The 18,823-nt window shown below is 37.4% G+C and overlaps 4 protein-coding genes across 4 annotated transcripts; 2 read left to right on the top strand and 2 right to left on the bottom strand.

Annotated features, from left to right (window-relative positions):
• Positions 1-1,181: 1,181 nt before the first annotated feature.
• On the top strand, positions 1,182-4,096 carry LOC113761442 (leucine-rich repeat protein 2-like). The gene is made up of 7 exons (XM_027304429.1): positions 1,182-1,329; positions 1,522-1,654; positions 1,804-1,875; positions 2,254-2,397; positions 2,497-2,568; positions 2,676-2,747; positions 3,682-4,096. Exons 1-7 carry the CDS (start codon positions 1,248-1,250, stop codon positions 3,746-3,748), a joined length of 642 nt encoding a protein of 213 aa, XP_027160230.1. The 5' UTR covers positions 1,182-1,247; the 3' UTR covers positions 3,749-4,096.
• Positions 4,097-6,329: 2,233 nt separating this feature from the next.
• Positions 6,330-9,859, top strand: LOC113760376 (protein SYM1-like). Its single transcript, XM_027302927.1, has 4 exons — positions 6,330-6,818; positions 7,591-7,819; positions 8,920-9,044; positions 9,342-9,859. Exons 1-4 carry the CDS (start codon positions 6,477-6,479, stop codon positions 9,423-9,425), a joined length of 780 nt encoding a protein of 259 aa, XP_027158728.1. The 5' UTR covers positions 6,330-6,476; the 3' UTR covers positions 9,426-9,859.
• A 1,808-nt stretch (positions 9,860-11,667) lies between these two features.
• Positions 11,668-13,968, bottom strand: LOC113762314. Its single transcript, XM_027305703.1, has 2 exons — positions 13,861-13,968; positions 11,668-13,180 (listed from the first exon to the last, which is right to left on the bottom strand). The coding sequence occupies exon 2, from the start codon at positions 13,163-13,165 to the stop codon at positions 12,098-12,100; it is 1,068 nt and encodes a 355-aa protein (XP_027161504.1). The 5' UTR covers positions 13,166-13,180; positions 13,861-13,968; the 3' UTR covers positions 11,668-12,097.
• Positions 13,969-15,114: 1,146 nt separating this feature from the next.
• Positions 15,115-18,088, bottom strand: LOC113761896 (probable polyamine transporter At3g19553). Its single transcript, XM_027305071.1, has 2 exons — positions 16,691-18,088; positions 15,115-16,021 (listed from the first exon to the last, which is right to left on the bottom strand). Exons 1-2 carry the CDS (start codon positions 17,665-17,667, stop codon positions 15,481-15,483), a joined length of 1,518 nt encoding a protein of 505 aa, XP_027160872.1. The 5' UTR covers positions 17,668-18,088; the 3' UTR covers positions 15,115-15,480.
• Positions 18,089-18,823: the final 735 nt, after the last annotated feature.

Genomic DNA, 18,823 nt, shown 5'->3' on the forward strand with positions numbered 1-18,823 from the left:
CTACATATAATCCCACAATTTTAGACTATAGAGCTAATACAAGAAATTATAACTAATTTATATTAACTAACGCCCACACTTCATAGGACTCAAACTGGCATAAAGTAGATTTGTATATTTGATGAGATTTATATTTAATGAGACTTGAATCCGAAACTATACCTCAATTTCCACGGGTAGATCAAGACTTTATCAGCCCAAAAGTAGATTTTTTTTTTTTGGGGGTCAAAATTAGATTTTTCGATTAGCCCATATTGGCAATCTTTTTGAGTAGTAATCATAAGCAAAACAAGTTGATCCTTCCATCATATTGGAGAACTTGAATGTATCCCATTATAAAAGCCCATGAAGTTCAAAAAAATAAAATAAAATATGGTACTCCCACGAATTGGGAAGGTTTGATTGTAGAATACATTTAACTGTGGGGGTGGATTCAATTTTAAATTGGATAAATGAAATTGATTTGAGGACACAATTTTGTCAAATTTTATTACTATATTTTTGCATGTGATTGTCCTAATGTTTATATTTAGCATGTACATCTATTGTTGTTATCTATGCTTACATACCATATAATTGAGATTGATGATTAAAGAAGCTCCTTAATTCGTAATATCGCTAAATTAACGGGTGTGTTTGGATAGGAGATTATTTGAAATATTATTTAAAATAATTACTATAATACTTTTTATGATTTGATGTAATAAAATAACAAGATAATTGAAAAGATAAAAAAATATATTAAAAATTATATTTGTAATGCAAATAAATAATTTAGAACCAAATAATGGATTTAGTGCCAGCGGTCCCCAGCCCCAGCGAAAATTCAGACTCAGTCATCATAAGAGCGGAACTCATGGGTCAAGACCGTAACGCGACTTCCCCTGTTTTCCTTTTCAGTGGAGTTGTTGCTTGTTCCTTGCTTTCTACCACCTCAGCTGGGTTGTCCTTTTCTGTCCTCCATAACAGTTACCATAATGTTTGAACTTTGAATCTGCATCTAAAGTGCTTTAGTATTAGTCTTAGAGCTTGTGCTTCCAAAGTTGACTTGACCCAACCACTTGTTCCCCGGCAAGGCAAGGTGGGGCCCAACCCATCAGCTGACTGACTGACTTTTTCCAAGTCCCCTCACAGCCCCCGCGGACACCCCCCCACCCCCCCCCAAAATCCCATTCTTATTTCTTTCTTTGTACAAGTATTTTCACCTTCTCTGCTTCTGCTCCACCATCTATCTCCCTCTCTCTTCAATGGCTTTTCCTTCTGCCCTTTTCATCTTTGTCCTTCCCCTTTTCCTCGTCATCTCTCCCACCCTCTCAACCAACTCTGAAGGTGCAAAACTGCCTATCCAAAGCTGACCCTCTATTTCTTTCGTTATGGGCTTTATTTTTCTCGAATTATTTGATTTTCATTATGTTCTAAATCTTTCTTTTCAGGGTTTTGGTTCTTACTTTAGATTGTTATCAATAATTCATATGCTACATAAATTTCCTGAACTCTTGATGGATGTGTTTTAAATTTCAGGAAATGCTTTGCATGCTCTGAGAAGCAGACTTTTTGACCCCAAAAATGTTCTGCAGAGCTGGGACCCTACTCTGGTTAATCCTTGTACTTGGTTTCATGTCACATGTGACTCCAACAACCATGTTGTTCGTTTGTAAGAGATCTTTAATCCCCTGATTAATTTTCTGCAACATCACATCGCTGATCGTGTTCTGCACGTTTCTGATTTGTTTAAGCTACTTCCACAGTTTTATTACTCTGGTTGATTAGTGGTGTGGGTTCTTTGTCTCGGTTTTATTGCAGGGATTTGGGTAATTCTAACATCTCTGGAAGCTTGGGACGGGAGCTTGGTGAACTCAAGCACCTGCAGTACTTGTATGCTCTTTATTAACTTAAGCTCTAAAATTCCTAGTTAATAAGCTATATGGGACTTATGAGTACCTGTCATTTGCATGTGGTATAAAGTGGCTTTCTGTTTTGCATGGTGAATGAAGTTAAAACGGACCTTTCTGTATCACATTTCTTATGTTGTTCACAATAGCAGCTTAATTTGTTTCTTTTGGACACATTTAAATCATTCGTAAAAGCATGTGATTGGGAGGAAAGGGAGGCAAGAAGAAGGGGAAGTTCTCAACTTTATTGTATGAGAAAATCTTGATTGCTGCTGGCAAAGCCAAATATTGGTTGCGCATTCTTTAACGTTCTACTTTATGCTTTCGTGTGACGTGGTGTAAATTTGTGTGTGAATTGCAGGGAATTATATAGGAACAATATAATTGGGAAGATCCCAAAGGAGTTAGGTAATTTGGAAAGCCTTATAAGCATGGATCTCTATGGCAACAAGTTTGAGGGAAAAATCCCCAAGTCCTTTGCGAAGTTGAAGTCTTTAAGATTTTTGTAAGTATCAATTTCACTAAATAGAGATACATTTAAAATTCTCAATATTTCTTAGTTATAGGTACATTGTTGATTGAAACATCATATTTCATGTTACAGACGACTAAATGACAACAAGCTGACAGGATCAATTCCCAGGGAACTCACAAAACTATCCAATCTTAAAGTTTTGTAAGTAGTAGACACTAGAGAGTGCTTTCATTTTACTTGAATCAAGAAAAAGATTCCTTCCGTTCTCCATTCCTGTACGAGTCATGCTATGAACTTTGAATCTGCAGTGATGTTTCTAACAACGATCTTTGTGGAACAATTCCGGTTGACGGCCCATTTGGCAGTTTTCCCATGGAAAGGTATTTGTTTCTATTACCACTTCGCTTCTTGCCAAGACACCAGCCACAGCAATCTTCTAGCTCTAGTCAAGTTTTTTGTCTTTCCAAGTGATGCCTAATCTAGTATCTGATACCGTGGCTGTCCGCTGTTTGGATGGACATATTTTTGGTAAGGAAATTAGATAGGCACGCAATATGAGTTTTTAATCGGTCAAAAACCGTCTCAATGAGTTTTTAGAGGAGTTGGCTACCATATTAATTGTGAGGTGGGAGGTCAAGGGTTCAAATTTTGCCTCCCATCAATGTGTCTCAATATGAGATTTGTTCTAAATCTATACGGGTGTGTGGTGCACCCGTCTGGTCTGATGGTTTTTCAGTCCCCGTCCAAAAAAAAAAAAAAAAGGGTCAAAAACCATTAATTTCTTTTTCCTTCCATTGAACCCAAGCTATGTAGAGTCGGGACCAAATTTAAGTTCAGTGTTTGAAATCATTCTTAGTGCTGTGTGCAATAATAAACGATCCACCTCCTTGTGGTGGGCTGATAATTTTCTTTAAATATCCTTGAAGATTTTGAAGAAACTCGAGCTAGTTATCTTGATTTAGATTACCCATCACCTTGAGATGTTATAGAAGATTCAGTTGGAAAGAAAACCTTTAAATCCTTCTCTTGCCCCTTAACTGTTCGTAGAACTTCCTATACCAGTACAGATTTATTTCCTTCGTCTTGGAAAGTGCGGACAAACTTACATTTCTTAATCATCTTTTACCTTACATACATACATCAAATCGCTACAGTGCATTTTTCTATAAAAATTCCAAAAAAATAGCAATCCAAACAAATGTTAATTGGGATTTTATCTAAAAATAGCAATACATAATGTTCACTAGCTGATTCCTGGATTATGCATACAAGCATGATATGCAAGGTTGTCATCCTGATGCTTTTGATTTTCAGTTATGCAAACAACAAGCTGAAAGGACCTGAGCTGAAAGGATTGGTGCCGTATGACTTTGGATGCTGAAAAAAGACTTATGCTTGATTAGCTTCAAATGCTGAAGATCAACAAATTACAGGAACCCCTTAAAACGTATCTTTGGATTGTGTACTGTAGCAGTGAAAAAAGTATTGTAGAACAGCGCAAGTTTCAAGAGGTATTAACAGGTTTAATAAAGCTAGAAGTGAAACAAGAAGTTGTAATCTCACCTGGCAGATCCTGCTGATCTGAAGATGAAATAGAGGTTGCTTTCAGTGTATTGGTATTTGGCATGCCTTGTGTGCTAATAAAATTGTGGTATACATGCCTTTACATCCTTATATTGCCTGTCTGGGCTTGAGAATGGAGTTAGTAAAGACTAGATTTTGTTGTTTATTCCTTATCTACACAGCTGCATATTGCTAATCAAGCCATTAAAGGAGTTAATTAACAAGACGTGTTAATGAGCTCTACTTTTGGATTTGCAAGCATAGTTGTTTGAATTGCAAATTTTTGGAGTTCTATATATTATAGCAATGTGATTTATGTAAGATAAAAAAAAAATAGAGAAATGTATAAGAGAATATTTCAAACAATTTTTTTGCTAAAAATGGCAATCTAAACCGTCTTTGTGAATCATCTTGTGCTACTTGAATTTAATTGGCAATTTTATTGATATCATAGATATTAAATTCAGCTTGAAATTCGACCCGATGAGGCGATCAGTTCATCGGGTCATTGGTTCAATTGTAATTTGGACGGTTCAACAGCGAGTTGTACAATAGTTATATTATATAACATAATAATATATATTTAAATTATAAAAATAATAAAATTTTTATGTTGACAATCAGCCAACAATTCAAACCGAAGGCCTTTATTCAATTACCAGTTGAACTTTCAAGTCATTAATTGCTTAACGAATTTGTTGCTTAACCGATTTAATTAACGATCCAGTTCAGTCCTATGACTGGTTCATCGAATTGGTCGGTTTAACCGTCAGACTGGACCGACTTTTTTATAGCTATGATTGTTATTGTAACCGAAACTTCTTTTAGCGCATTTTGCTGCATCTTTCATTGGTTTTATCTTCTTCATTCTGCTGCTTTTTCTTCCCTGGTTTACTCATAAGATTTTGATGATTATTCATGCGAATGAAATTGCCAGTAAACCACTGGTTATATGGGAGAAGCGAACGTGGAAATTTTGAAAACTTAAAAAAAATAGTTAATAATTGATAAACCAACGGAATTAATCTGCGGATATGCTGTCGGCTGTTGGTCAAACTTCAGATTTGGTATAAGCAAAAACGTTAACAGAAAATGACCAAAAGTTTTTTGAGCAAAGCAACGGGGGAGACGTGCTAGTCGAGGGATGGTAGAGGCGTAGTCGTGTCGAAGCTCAAAAATGCTGACTCACCGGTGGAGTGCACCCGATGGTTCTCTTGTCCTGGACGCCAGTGTACTTTTATTAGTAGTAAATAGTAATACGGGGCCGCACAAAACTAAAAGATTCGAAATTGATTTTGTGTTCAACTGCAATGAAGGTCGCGCACCCGCCGCATTATAGTGAACGCGTACTCGCTGCTTCCGCCAGTTGAATGAAAACAACTTGTTCTTTTTGTACCTTTTCTTTTTGGGTACTTTTTCATCTCGTAATTATTTCTAGATTTGCAAATACCAAATCATGAAAAAGAACAAACCATGTCGTAATAAATGAACATAAAATAAAGATTAACTTAAGTTTGTGGAACAAGCTCCTCCAAATCAAAGTTACATGGTTGTAAATGGTTGTAAATTTAGTTGTAAAATAAAGATTACTTCTTTATTTATAAATGGTTGTAATTTTAGTTGTTTGGCAGTAACGAAATTTGTTTCGAGACTATTCATATTTATACAAATTTTTAAATCTATTACACGCCTTGTAGTTGTAAGCGCGCTTTTATGCAAAATAACGGGCATGTGTAGTAGACAAAGTGCATATTAGAGGTGAGCAAGAAAATAAAAAAGAATATTCGTAGTCCAATAATAATCAATCAATTATATTCGTTGGTTGAACAATAATATTTATAGTTGAATATTTTTCTGATTTTGCACTATTTTATTGAAATTTTAATTAGTGTACCTTTAACGCATTTTTTTTTCCCAAAAATACACATACTTTTCTATGGTTAACCTTTCGTGCAGTATTATTATTTTTTCATAAAATTACACACTTTTTAATTTTACATCTCTTAAAGAACAAACATCTAATTTCTAGGTTTCTAGTTAAAACAAGCCTTTATCTTATTAATATACTTTAGTTAGTATTGTTGGAAATTTTCAACATGATTTTTCATTGCATTTTTTCTTGTGAAATCGAATAGTTCTTAGCATCCTTAAGCACAAGAGAAGTTCTATCATGTGAGCTCAAAAACACTCTTTTTTTTTTTTTTGGTCAAAGGTCAACTTCTATAAAAAAAAAAAAAAACACGATTGTTAGCACCTGCAAATGTAACAAATTCACCGGTGAGCGTAGATTTTGAATTACTTTTCTAGATTCTGAAGAAACAAAAAGGCGAGTGTAATCAACATATATGCTCGAGAGTAAACTAGTCAAAACTCCAAAGAACCAACCACATCATTAAAAAGTCACCAAATTCACATCAAACTTCCTATGAACTCCCCTCTCGCTCGTACGTACGAAACCTCCTTAAAGTAGGCTCTAGTCGTCTTCTTCCATCACTCAAAACCCCAAACACAATCGAGGTTTCGGTTTTTATGCGTTTGACAACAAGATGAGAGCAGACTTCATTAGACATGGGCTTAAGTCCCACACCGCAAAATCAGTGTGCAACATATGGAGGACGAAGTACTACTCTGTCTCGCACTCCGCCACCAAACCATCAGAGCACTACCATCAAATTCAACACTCTAAACCTCATTCCCGTTTCAGCCATAAGGCCAAAGAACTCGGGCTCCCAGCTCCAGCCATCGTTTCTTCGGCGTTGTCCACCTCTACGACGTCGTCTAAATTCGGGCTTGTGAGTTGGTACTTGGGCATGGTCAAGTCTCGACCTATTATTACCAAGAGCATTACCTGTGCATTTATTTATACTGCTGCTGATTTATCGTCTCAGGTAATTTTAGATTCACACCCGGAAAAATGTCAAGCTCTTTTATTTCTTGAAAAAGTTTATTTCTTGATCATTGTTTTTGGGATAGCAACCTTTTTTTTTTTTTTTTCCTGAGCAGTTGCATGGTAGCTGAAGGTTGCTAAGCTCTCTCGCTCACTTTTTCTTAGTTTTGTTGGTTGTGACATTAATGGCTGATTTAGTAGTGGGGTCTTTTTCCTTTTTGCTGTTATTGGGTTGTTTAATTGTCACGTAAGCTAGTCTGATGCTTGTTGAATTATGAACTTGTGCATGGTTTACTTAGTAGTAAATAAAACTGTTTTTCCTTGTGAAGTAAGTAGCTTGAAGTCGGGTGTGTTGCCGGGCATTTCATTGAGTGCCCATCACCTGTCGATCTGGAAGCTTTGTTCCGTGATCACAGTTACAAGTGTTAACTAATTGGAGGTTCTTTGATGTTTCTACTTTGTTTACCCAAAATTGTCAGAGTTGATGGCTATGAAAGTTCGGTTAATTTGTAAAATTGTGTTCCAAGATTGCAACTTTTGAGTTCTCTGTATCTACTGCTTTTGTAGTTATATTTGCTCAACATTGTTTCTGTTCATTTATTCTGCTTCAATTGGTCTAAGTAGGCACGTCCCAAAGTACGTGTATTCTGTAATTTATAAGCTTCATAGCCATCAACTCTGAACTTGTCATGTCTTTGGCTAAGTTTTACACGATTATTCTTGGAATCTTTTTGTTTGTTCTTCTTCTTATTGTCATAGACATTTTTTGCCAGACAATTGTACGGCAATCGTCAGAGCCATATGATTTGGTAAGGACATTGCGAATGGCTGGATATGGGATGATAATTTTAGGTCCTTCATTACATTTCTGGTTCAACTTTGTCTCAAGGGTTCTCCCAAAGCGTGATCTCATCACAACACTGCAAAAGATTATTTTGGGACAGGCTGTCTTTGGACCTACCATGACGGTTATTTTCTTCTCTGTAAATGCTGCATTACAAGGTCCCATATGTTTCTAGTTCTATATCTATTTTTCTTTTCATTTTGTTTTCCCTATATGATAATGTACCCTTAGTTTTGAAGTGTGATCATAACAGTATTGTTTCTTGCTCTCTGCATTGTCGTGTACATTCAATGCGTTCATGTGTCAATTACAAAGTGCAACCTATTAGGAGTGGTCTTTGGTAGGAAGTGCTACTTTATAGATGCGAGTCCAAATACTCATATATAATTTGGATAATCACTTTAGATAACTTATAGGCCAATTTGTACACGAGAGTAAGCATATTCTGAGACTTTGTATGCCTTTTTATATTTTCTGATTAGTTCTCATGATGAAATTGATCTGCAGCTAAGAGAAACTACTTAGACTTCTAAGTAAGGTTTGCCCCAAAATTTTGATCATCCTCTGTTTCATGTTATCACACAATTATATGTTCTTGTAAAAGAAAATAATATTCAGGAAGGGCCTACTGTTTATATTTGATAATCACCTAATAGATATCAACCATGCTTATTTTGAAAAACTGTCAACTCAGTTGACAGAGTGGATATGTATGACATAGAGTAGGCTGCATTATTTTCCTCTCCTTTATGCTCTGGAGCTGCATATACTTCAGCTATTAGGTTGATTTAAAAACTTTTAGGCTCATGCGTGTTCTATAGGTTTAGTAAATGATATAATTGAGCAGAAGAGTTGAAAGTGGATGTTCCATACTTGTTAATTTGTTGAATTGCTTGTTCTTCTAAAGTTCAAGCTGCTTGAGAAAGAGTAATACCCCAACATTTCTTACATCTTAAGATGTGGTGATAATAGTTGAATTTCAGATCCTGGAATGCTTTGAAATCATGTCAAAAAATTTTGAAGAATGTTGACCATCCAAAAGTGGGTGATCGGTGTGGCAGTTGTGAAAGCACATGCAACTATCTTCTTAACACCTGCATGCATTTGATGTTATACGTGTATCTAATCCATGATGTCAACGTGGTATTTGATTATTGAAGGCACTCTTAATGCTTATTACAGTTTCTGAGCAAGCTGGTATCTTTTGCAATCGCATCACAAGTCATTAGAGCTGACTTCTCTTGTGGTTGCTTTATAGGTGAAAGTGGTCCAGAGATTGTTGCTCGATTGAAGCGTGACTTGGTCCCTACCATGATCAGTGGTGTTATGTATTGGCCTGTTTGTGATTTTGTGACATTCAAGTTCATTCCTGTTCATTTACAGGTCAGCATCCTGTGTATATTTATGAGATTTATGTCTGAATGTATTGTTTTATTATCTACTAGGGTTTGTGCTTCTGATCAAGTGTTCTGTTGTCTTTTGGACAGACATTAGTGCGTTGATTAGGATTGATATTTGATGTTGAAACACCTTTTTCCTTTTCTCCTTTTTCTTTTCCACTCCAGCTTTGCTCCTTTTCTTTTACTTCAGGTGCTTGAAGAAATCCAAACTGTTGTGGCATTTATCTTTTACTTGCAAGCTACTAACAGATATTATCTTGTGTGTTTTCCATGATGACAGCCACTGGTAAGCAATGGTTTTTCATTCTTGTGGAATATTTACTTGACATACATGGCTAGTCAAGAAAAAGTAGGCACAGCTTGATTGCAACTTTTCTGCTGGCTGAGACCCCCATGATACTTATGTTGGGCTGGCGAATCTTTGGTTGATACGGGCAGTCGAGGTGAGATTATTCAAGGAGAATGACAAACAAGTGCGACTTCAAATGGTTTCTTGATGTCCAGAAAACTTTAACCAGGAGGATTATGTAGGATAATTTTTTTTTTCAAATGAGCAACAACCATTTTTTATTGATGATTTGACAAAGTTGGGATGCTTAGGTTTTGTGTCATCATATAGGCACCAATTTTTGTGCCCCTGTAGCCAGAAATTTCTCTTGCTTCTATTATGTACTTGGAGACGCTCATAGTAGCGAAAGTTTTTGTCACAGTCGTGGCTTGGATACTTGTAGACGGATGTAATTCAGCACAAAATACTTTATTCCTAATTTGATCCTTCAGTCCCACAAGTTGATTCTACGAGGATACTAACATTCATCCCAGTCGGAAGGATATCTGCAACACATAACTTGTAGTAAATGGTGAACGTGTTTGTCCTTATTGTGACAGAAACAATACCAAGACTATACGTCCTGTTCATAGGCTAGCACAGCTCTCTCCCTCCCATAGTGAATGTCATCTTAGCATAGACCCGAAAACCAATTTCTTAGTGCTGATTCCATGTAATGTTTCCATGCAAGCTGTGATTCACTTGACACCAAGACTGTTCCTGAACATTCCTGCATTTCCAGCCAGCCAAATGGGATACTCTGGTTTATTTTAAGTAGTTTCCACCGAAAAGTGATGACGACAGTCTTCATGCAATTGCTGTTTGCTTTATTGCTAGAATGAAGCACTATGCCACTCCTGAAACTTCAGAACTATTATACTCCCTCCGTCCCACTTTGATAGTCCTGTTTCTTTTTTTACACAGTTTAAGAAAAAGTAGTTAACTTTGTTGGAAAAGTAAATTTAGATTGCTATTTTTCTAAAATACCCTCACATTAAATATGGTACAACTTTATGAGAACTTGAATTAATGGTAAAAAAAGAATCAACTCTCATTAAATGGGATAAGTTTATAGTAACAACTACTTACATTGAATAAGGGTATTTTAGGAAAATTAAAATATAACTACATTCTTCAATTGGAAAGTAGACTACAATTTGGGACAGATAAAAAAGGAATACAGGACTGTCAAAGTGGGACGGAGGGAGTATTATGACACGAAAACCTGCACTGGCACAGCCGCAACTTTCCCTTAATAGAAAATCTGTCTGGACATATCAAGAAATAACAGCAACAAGAAGGGGAAAGTCTACCAAAGGGAGACATGGTTAAGCTTATTCAACAGAGAGAACCAGCATACTAGAAGGTCTATAAAGAGGCAGTATTTGCAGATCTGCATTACAACCTGATATCTCCACAATGATGAGCAATTTGTTGTTTTCTGGTCTTCAAAGATCAAGAGAAAGAGTGATTTGAAGATCAGGCCTCCCAGTAACGCGTTTGAGCAATAACCTTCTTTCCATGAGAGACACCTTCCATGCTGCAGATGCAGCCATTTCATTGACAGCTGGCAAGTGTTTCTAACTGAAGGGAAAAGTAGATATGCGAGAATCTATAAATTTCATATAATACTCATATTTGCTATTGTCAGAAAAGACACTTCATCATTCGTCACCCGATGTATTAGCAGTATAACTGATAGTTTCTACAGTTGCTTAAATTCGAGAACAAATGCAATATAGCACTGATACTTTTGCAACTGATAGTCTAGCGTGCTTTAGCTGCTCAAGAATGTAGACCAAAGTAGAGAGAAATCAGTTAAGTCACATTGCCCCATGTACATTTTTGTTGACATTTAACATTCTAGACCAGATCATCTGATATACTTAGATGAGAAACCTCACGAGGAAACTGCTGCAAATTTGTTCTTCACAGATTCCAAACAATAATTTGCAGGCACATCACGACTACATTATCTCCCAAGAGACAAAAAGAAGAGAGAATGTTACCAATTTAAAATACAGAAGATGGAACAACCAAGACACTAAATTGAAAGAAAAATGCTACTGGCCTTTGCACATGCCCCCAAAGCAAGGGAATAAATTGCATGTAAAGGAGTACATGAAACGGATCAAGCAATTGAATAAAAATGCTACTGACCTTCGCACCTTAAACTGATGGCAGCTCCTTCTTGCCTGTACCATTCACAGAAGAAAGAAAAAACAAGCAAGAACTAAAAGAAAAACCTTACAGTTGAAACATAATTTAAAGGCAGAAGTCCAGAAGAAATAACTACTAATATTGTCAATGAAATTATAGTGTATTAGGTTACAACTACAGCTAGTTGGAAACAGATGATCATTTTGTTCCTACTGAATCGGATACAAAAATTATGCAGCTTGAAATATCGCATCTGAGCTCAAAAAAGAAGAAATATGGCATCTGAACTGTTGAAACGTATCAAATTCAAAACTAATTTGTACACACACACTCCCTTCCTAATGGCTAACAATGCTGACATCTACCAGCAGCCAGATCTGATAATTCAAAACTTCCTACGTTATTCACAGCTTATTTCCATGGTAACTCTTGAGGACACAACATTAAAGCAGAGGTCAATCTACATACAACAAAAAATATTCGATAAATCGAGTCTCGTAGGATGTCCCTCCGTCCTCCCAAGGATCAATTACTAACTAGAAATCCGTTCAACTCTCGAATGCACAACTGGCAATCTTTTCCAGTTGTAAAGGCCAATCTTCACCGAGCATACGAGGATTTGACTCCATTGCCACCCGAAAATCCAAGATACTGGCACAAATTGCTCTGGATGGTCTTTCTGAAAACACTGCAGGTAATATTCCATTTGATCCAGGCAAGAGATGGTTGCTTGAATGTCTAACATGCTCTTTTGGGCAATGTGTTCTAGCAATTAGCATACAAGGTTCAATTAACCTCTTTAAGAACACATCCAGTCCATTATTTAACAGGTTAGCACAGTCCAATGAGATTCCAACTCCCTCCAGCTCCAATCTTTTCTTCAAAATAGTCCTTAAAGATTCTGTATCAGGTAATCCACCACTGCTTTGGAAACTTCTTGCACAAATATAGTCAGCAGATGCACCTCCTACATAAGGACCTTTTCGAGCACCACCAAGATTCATGGAAATACCAAATGGAGCTGTAACAGGGCTTCTACTTTGTATGCTTGGGCTTCCAGCAATCTGCTCAACTTCTTCTCCCTCTTCAACAGATGCAACTTCAACTGGAGGTCTGCTACCAAGCGAGATCAATTCCGTGGCACTTTGTTGCTCCTGTACTCTCAGAGCCCCTTCTTCGCAATTAGGGCTCTTTCCAAGTGGTCCAAGAGGACTTGGATGGTCCCGAAATTTGCGATCTCTGTGAACTGGAGATCTACTCTTGCGAGGAGATTGAGCAAATGCTTCGCCATAGAGAGACTGTAGACAACTTCTCTGATAACCATTTGCCACTTTAATGCCGAGGGAACCATTAATTTTTTTAGCTTTTGGAGGAGGAACTTTGCCAATAGAGGCATTCATGATAATGGATCGAATGAGGCGATTGTGAAGAGAGATATTCTCTCTCCCAATTGTTCGTATACAAACATTATCAAACTCAATCTTGCTGAGCTGTAGACTGAACAACCTTCTGAGCTGATTAAAATACTTTTCAGCTCTTTGGTGCCCAATCTTTCGATAAATGAGATCTTTCAGCTCTAATGTATCCATTCGCGTAAAATGATGATTGGCCACCATTTTAGTGCGAACTACCTAAACATTCAAGATATCAAAAATGTCACAAGTAGTACAGCAATCATCATCCAAAATAACATCACATTCTTTTCCATTCATGCATAGTTACATAAAGATCCAATAAGAAACCTCAAACAATCCATTGATTCAGTTGATTTCTAAAAGCTAAAGCACAGAACTAGTGAAGAGAGAGAAAGAGAGAGAGAATGAGTTCTTCGCATGAAAAAGAGGGAGAAAAAACAGAAAAGAAAAGAAAAGAAAAAAGAGCTCAAACACAATTATTCAATCACTCGCTCATGTTTCCTATTAATCAACCACACACCCAGTTCACAAATTATGCATACCGACCGCCCCCCAAGAAAATAACAACTTTTCGTTATCTGCAATCCGAAGTCAACACAAAAAGCCAGGGAAGCTCCAAAACTAAGCAGCAATTCCTAAAAACAGTTCGACCAAGATCTTTTTAATCTATGAAATTCGCAAAATCTCAATCGGGCAATCCAAAAATACAAACTTCAGTAACTATAAAGTTTAAACTTTGATGCAAGTTTAGCATTTAATTTCAAGAATTAAATGGAAACCCTTTTAAGCTTGAATGAAGAAAAATCAAAAGAAATAACCCAAAATTACGAATCATGAAAATAGCAAAATTAATTAGGAATGAAGAAAGATAAACTCATAAAGAAGCAAAAATTAACCTGCTGGGAGAAGATGCCGAGAATCCCCAAAAGGCCTAATGGATCGATGTGTTGCCCGTGTTCTTCTTCTTTGCTATCAAGTGTCGAAGCAGGAGTCACCAAACACGAACTAAGTTGCCGTGGTGTAATTGTTAGAACATCTTTAATCACGTCAATGCGCACGTGCGATTTTTTTTGCCCAATGTATGCGTGCGTGAATAGGACACTGTGCTAAGGCCGTGTTTGCCTCGTTTCTTATTAACGGCTTCTTCAACTAATTTTTGTGCGTTTGTGATTATGTTTTCGGAAAATTCTACGGTCCGACTTTTATCTCTTATTAAAGATAATAGTTTAAATTTTTTAAATACTCGAACAATGTTTAATACAATGATTAATAACACTTCTTTCAGCATCCACAACCGTGACACCCAAAAAAACGACGGTAGAATCTCCCCATATTTCCAGGTTGAAGGGTCTGCTACATGTATTTTTCTCATTTGACCGGTTGAGCAACTCTAGATGTAAGAAGGTTGAAAGGATGTGAATGAAGAAAGTGTATTGATTAACAATGACAAAAGGGAGCATTCTTTTTCTTCAATGCTGCTGTAATGACACTTCGTGCCTTTTTGATCACTAAATGAGTATACAATTGTGCATTATTTGGACATGAAAATATAAACAAGTGAATTTCATCGAATTTGGAACATGATGCTCCTAGTTTCTGTGGGAGCTGAGAACATATGGCGAGATGAAAATTGTAAGGAATAGGAAATACGCGCTAGAGTGCTGATTAGAATCTTAAAGCTTTTTCAGTTTTTTTTTTTCCTGTTCATTTTTGTAAAGGATTTGCTGCTTATGAGTATTCTATTCAAGTTTTAAGCTACCGCATTTTGAAAGCAGTTGAAACAGTCAAATTATATTTCATCAAGAAAGCATAGCATTGCAACGTTCTAGCTGAAACTGCCAAATAATGAGCTCTAGCAACTACAGATCTACCAACTTTTAACTATGTAGGTTTCGTTACAAACAAATTATCAATCAGGATAGACGGCAACTGTCGCGGGTGCAGAAGATATGTTATTCAGATATTGCAAGAGCGAGCATGAGGCAGTCTATAGCAACGGTGATGACTGAAGAAGCAAACCGTCGCAAGCATCCACTGATCGAGTCCGGACATGCTTGAGCTACCACCTGCAAAGCAGATATTGAATTTCTGGGAACGGGAGTGTAAGAAGGCAAATATTGAATCATACAGTATGTCCGTCAACAATCATGGGACAGAAGTCTGGAGTTCATTTAAGTACTCAACAGATTCAAGATCTTTCTTTGAGAGGTGTAAACCCTGTACTGATTAACAAGTAAAAATAGACAGATCAGCAGTCATTTATCAACTACCATTCGGAGCTCACAACTGAACGTGCTTAACCAAATAATCTGGAACCTATTCAATTCCTTAGGCAAGCGTGATTATTGCATCCAAAGTAAATCTTATGAATGTTTACATGCTCTTGAAAGACCTCAGTATCTATAGAGATGTGACAGCATATTGCAACACGAGTGTGTGATACATACTGTCCAAAACTATCATACGAGTCTAACGTAGGGGTGCCTCTCTGTAGTTACAGCTGGAAGGTGCGTCCTCTAATCCAATTTTGAAACTTCTTCCGATGACATCTGAGGTGCTTGTTCTACCTTGGAAGATTGCAGGTGCGATAGAAGCCCGACAGATGCTTCGTCAGCAATTTCCTGTGGGTGCTGTGATTCAATTGGTTGTTCTTCAGGATCATTATCAGAAAGTGCCACAGGTTCTGTTGCTTTGAACCTAGCCCAATTTTGATATTTTATAAAAAGTAAAGCAGGATACAACAAAAAACCGAAAATAATAACTCCAGCGCTGACTAAGTATGTCTTCAAAGAGGCAAGACACATAACAAGAGCAAGCAACAATGCAGGAGGCAGGCAAAGCATAGTTGCACCAAAAGTTTGCAGGGGAACTTTGTACGGTCTGTGAAGGTCTGGTTTCTTTATTCTCAACCTTATGTACGCTGCAAACTCAAGTAGCATTCCCACAGAGTACAGAAAATTAAGGAACTCCAAGATTTCTTGGAAACTCATCCATGACAAGAAGATCACTCCCGTTGCTGAACACAAGATGCTAATTGTAGGTGTCCCGTATTTGGATCTACAAAGTTCAAGAATATGTCATTCTACAGGCTTTGAAAAGGAAGCCGTTACATGCCCACCTATCATAATATAGTAAAACAGCAGTTAAATGCAAATAGAATCTCCATGGCGCTGATAAGTTCATCACTGTTCATAGTTGTTGAGTGATTTTTCTGAAAGAGCATCTAATTTGACCAATAACAAGTTCTGATCCTACTATTATATTTCTAACTGAGTAATTTGGAAAATAGAATTAAAAAATGTAACTACACGCCTAATGTCTTTGGATTTTCAAAAGCACAGAATTGTTACTGGATGAATCCTCCGAAATTCTTGACCAGACACATAAACAAGAGTCAAAGGTTTTTGTTGTGTAATTTTCTATGCAGAATTCACACGAGTAGGAATCAGTCACTCAGAGAGAAATTAGTAAACACGGAAACTGAAAGATAAAAAACTTCATTTACACGAGGAATATGTATTAGTTCTCATGATTATTCAGGACACTGAATTTCGTGATTGCTACCATAAGCACTACATTTCATAAGCTTTATGTACTCAAATATGTCAACCATGCATCTCATGGTCGTTACCTAGGATAACTGCATTTTATTCTTGTAAACATGAGTGAAAGCAAAAGAAACTGAAAGAATCAACAACTGGCTGCGACAGGAAGTGACTGACTAACCTGGACGCAAATATAGATGGTAGCAATCCCATCTCGCTCATGCCTAGAAGTTGGAAGGCATCGGCGCTCATCTCAGCTTCAAACAAACCCAAGTTGGACATAGCAGCAGCAGCTTGAATCCACCACCTAAGCCAAGAGCCACCGATTAGCATTCCAACTTCTGCAAAATATCCGTCGCTCCACTCACTTGGATCAGATTTTAGAGCTCCAGTACCAGCAAGAAGTGGAATGAGATATGAACACACAACCAAGACTACAGCCCCAGAGAGTGCTTTTGGGAAAGTTCTACTGGGCTCCTGGATCTCCCCTGCTAGTGTGCTAGCCTTGTCCCAATAATTTAGGTTCCAAAACATACTATTGAAGTATCCTCTCCAGTCTACTTTCTTAAAATCCACAACCACCCATCTTTGAGGCCTAATTCGAGGTATTGAAAGAATGCCCATCACGACAAATGGGAAAAGCGAGAAAAATGCTAACAAAACAGCTGAAAAACCAACAATATGCAGACCTCTATAGTTCAGGTATGTCAGAGAAACTGTAATACCTAAAAGAGCTGGAATTCGAGCAATCAACCCGTTAAAGATTGGAAGCGAATGCTTCAAGTAGTCCAGGAATAAAACAGGATACAGAGCATTATCCATAACCCCGCTAAACCATTTCCAGAAACCTTCTTGGAATCCCCAAAAAGGGCCAAAAGCTGATGATATCCAGATGACATAGCCGCCATTTTCTGGGAAGCTTGTGGCAAGCTCAGCTGTGATTAGAGCTTCAGGGACGCTCCAAAATAAAGGGAATACCAAGAAACCAAGCAAGGATAGAAGAGGACCACCTCCTGCCCTGACTGAATCTTCTATACCAAAGGGGCCACCAGAAACTTCATAGAAGATCAGAGCAATTAGAGGCAATAGAGTTAGTTTTGGACTGGCGTTCGCAGTTGCTGAATTGTTTGCGTCACTTACCATGCCCTCCTTGCCCATTCACGAAGGAGGGTGCGGGAAGGAGGAAGGGAAAAATAATTTCACCTCCAAGAAGGGAATCCGGTGGGTTGAATCTTGACCAGATGTGGAATCTGTATCAGTGATCTCTGGTGGCTATTTTAAAGAATATTGACGCTTAATTGCCTACACTGAAAAGATCTGAGATTCCACAATACATAATTAACCAAAAACCAAAGTAAATTCTGCACTGAATTTCCTTGCTTGTCTTTAGTCCAACAAAACAAAATATCTTGATCACAAGAGCTCCTGCCAGCTCAATGGAGTGTTGGTTATTCCACTGGAATTCAGCTAAGAACCAAAAAGGGATGCAACAAATAAAATGGAAAGGAAGAAATGATAAGAAATGAAGGAAAAGGTTGAGAGAAACTTGCAGAGTGAAGAATTAATCCATTTCACTCGCAAGGAATTTGTTCAAATAATGCAGAGGCAGTCCCTACTAATTAACTAGTGTCTAAAGGTACTAGTATCTAACTGCCGACATGACGTGGACCAAATTTGTAATTGATTCTGTTGACTGAGTAAAACGGCACAGTTTACATTAATAACTCAACAATTTAACTACTAATCCAACTAGTCGTTCCATTAATGGTTTAAATCTTGTCTTCCATTAATTATCATAATATGTGATTCTCAAAAAAATTCATACAGGTGCATAATACATCCGTCTAATCCAGTGATGATTCTGTCCTCATCAGCTCCTCCTGTAGGTTCAGTTGAACCTCTCTCTTAAATAGATTATAATAGCGTAAGATATAAATAAAAAGTGATGATTGATATAAAAAAAAAAAACTAGTCCTGTGACATATCTTTGTGGCGAGTCTTTTGACGGAGTCGTCTTCCGTAGTTGTACGCAGGAATCTACGGTGAAGTTGACTTTTGGCGGGAATGTTTCGCAGCCACCCTTCCAAGAAAGAGAGAGGAGAGGAGAGGGTGGTTGTCAAGATCATCTCTACATACGTACCTATTTTTGCGTGCATCTGGTCTGGCTTGAGTGGAAGTGGGGCTTTTGGCGTGTAGTCTCGCAGTTGCTTCTCTCGTCCTTCCGATCCGGAGAAAGGGGCAGCCCACTACAGTTTTCCAATTTTCATCAGTCAACGTCAACCCTTTTCTACTTTTTCACCTTCTCACTTATTTA

Source organism: Coffea eugenioides, chromosome 2, assembly GCF_003713205.1.
Source record: "Coffea eugenioides isolate CCC68of chromosome 2, Ceug_1.0, whole genome shotgun sequence".
Lineage (NCBI taxonomy): Eukaryota > Viridiplantae > Streptophyta > Magnoliopsida > Gentianales > Rubiaceae > Coffea > Coffea eugenioides.

Excerpts from the sequence above, each read along its gene's own strand:
- LOC113760376 (XM_027302927.1), top strand. The coding sequence starts at position 6,477 with ATGAGAGCAGACTTCATTAGACATGGGCTTAAGTCCCACACCGCAAAA. Across the intron at positions 6,819-7,590 it reads CTGCTGATTTATCGTCTCAG|ACAATTGTACGGCAATCGTC; the intron begins GTAATTTTAGAT and ends ATTTTTTGCCAG. Across the intron at positions 7,820-8,919 it reads TGTAAATGCTGCATTACAAG|GTGAAAGTGGTCCAGAGATT; the intron begins GTCCCATATGTT and ends GTTGCTTTATAG.
- LOC113761896 (XM_027305071.1), bottom strand. The coding sequence starts at position 17,667 with ATGGGCAAGGAGGGCATGGTAAGTGACGCAAACAATTCAGCAACTGCG. Across the intron at positions 16,022-16,690 it reads CCATCTATATTTGCGTCCAG|ATCCAAATACGGGACACCTA; the intron begins GTTAGTCAGTCA and ends TGAACTTTGTAG.
- LOC113761442 (XM_027304429.1), top strand. The coding sequence starts at position 1,248 with ATGGCTTTTCCTTCTGCCCTTTTCATCTTTGTCCTTCCCCTTTTCCTC. Across the intron at positions 1,655-1,803 it reads AACAACCATGTTGTTCGTTT|GGATTTGGGTAATTCTAACA; the intron begins GTAAGAGATCTT and ends GTTTTATTGCAG. Across the intron at positions 2,398-2,496 it reads TTGAAGTCTTTAAGATTTTT|ACGACTAAATGACAACAAGC; the intron begins GTAAGTATCAAT and ends TTCATGTTACAG.
- LOC113762314 (XM_027305703.1), bottom strand. The coding sequence starts at position 13,165 with ATGGTGGCCAATCATCATTTTACGCGAATGGATACATTAGAGCTGAAA.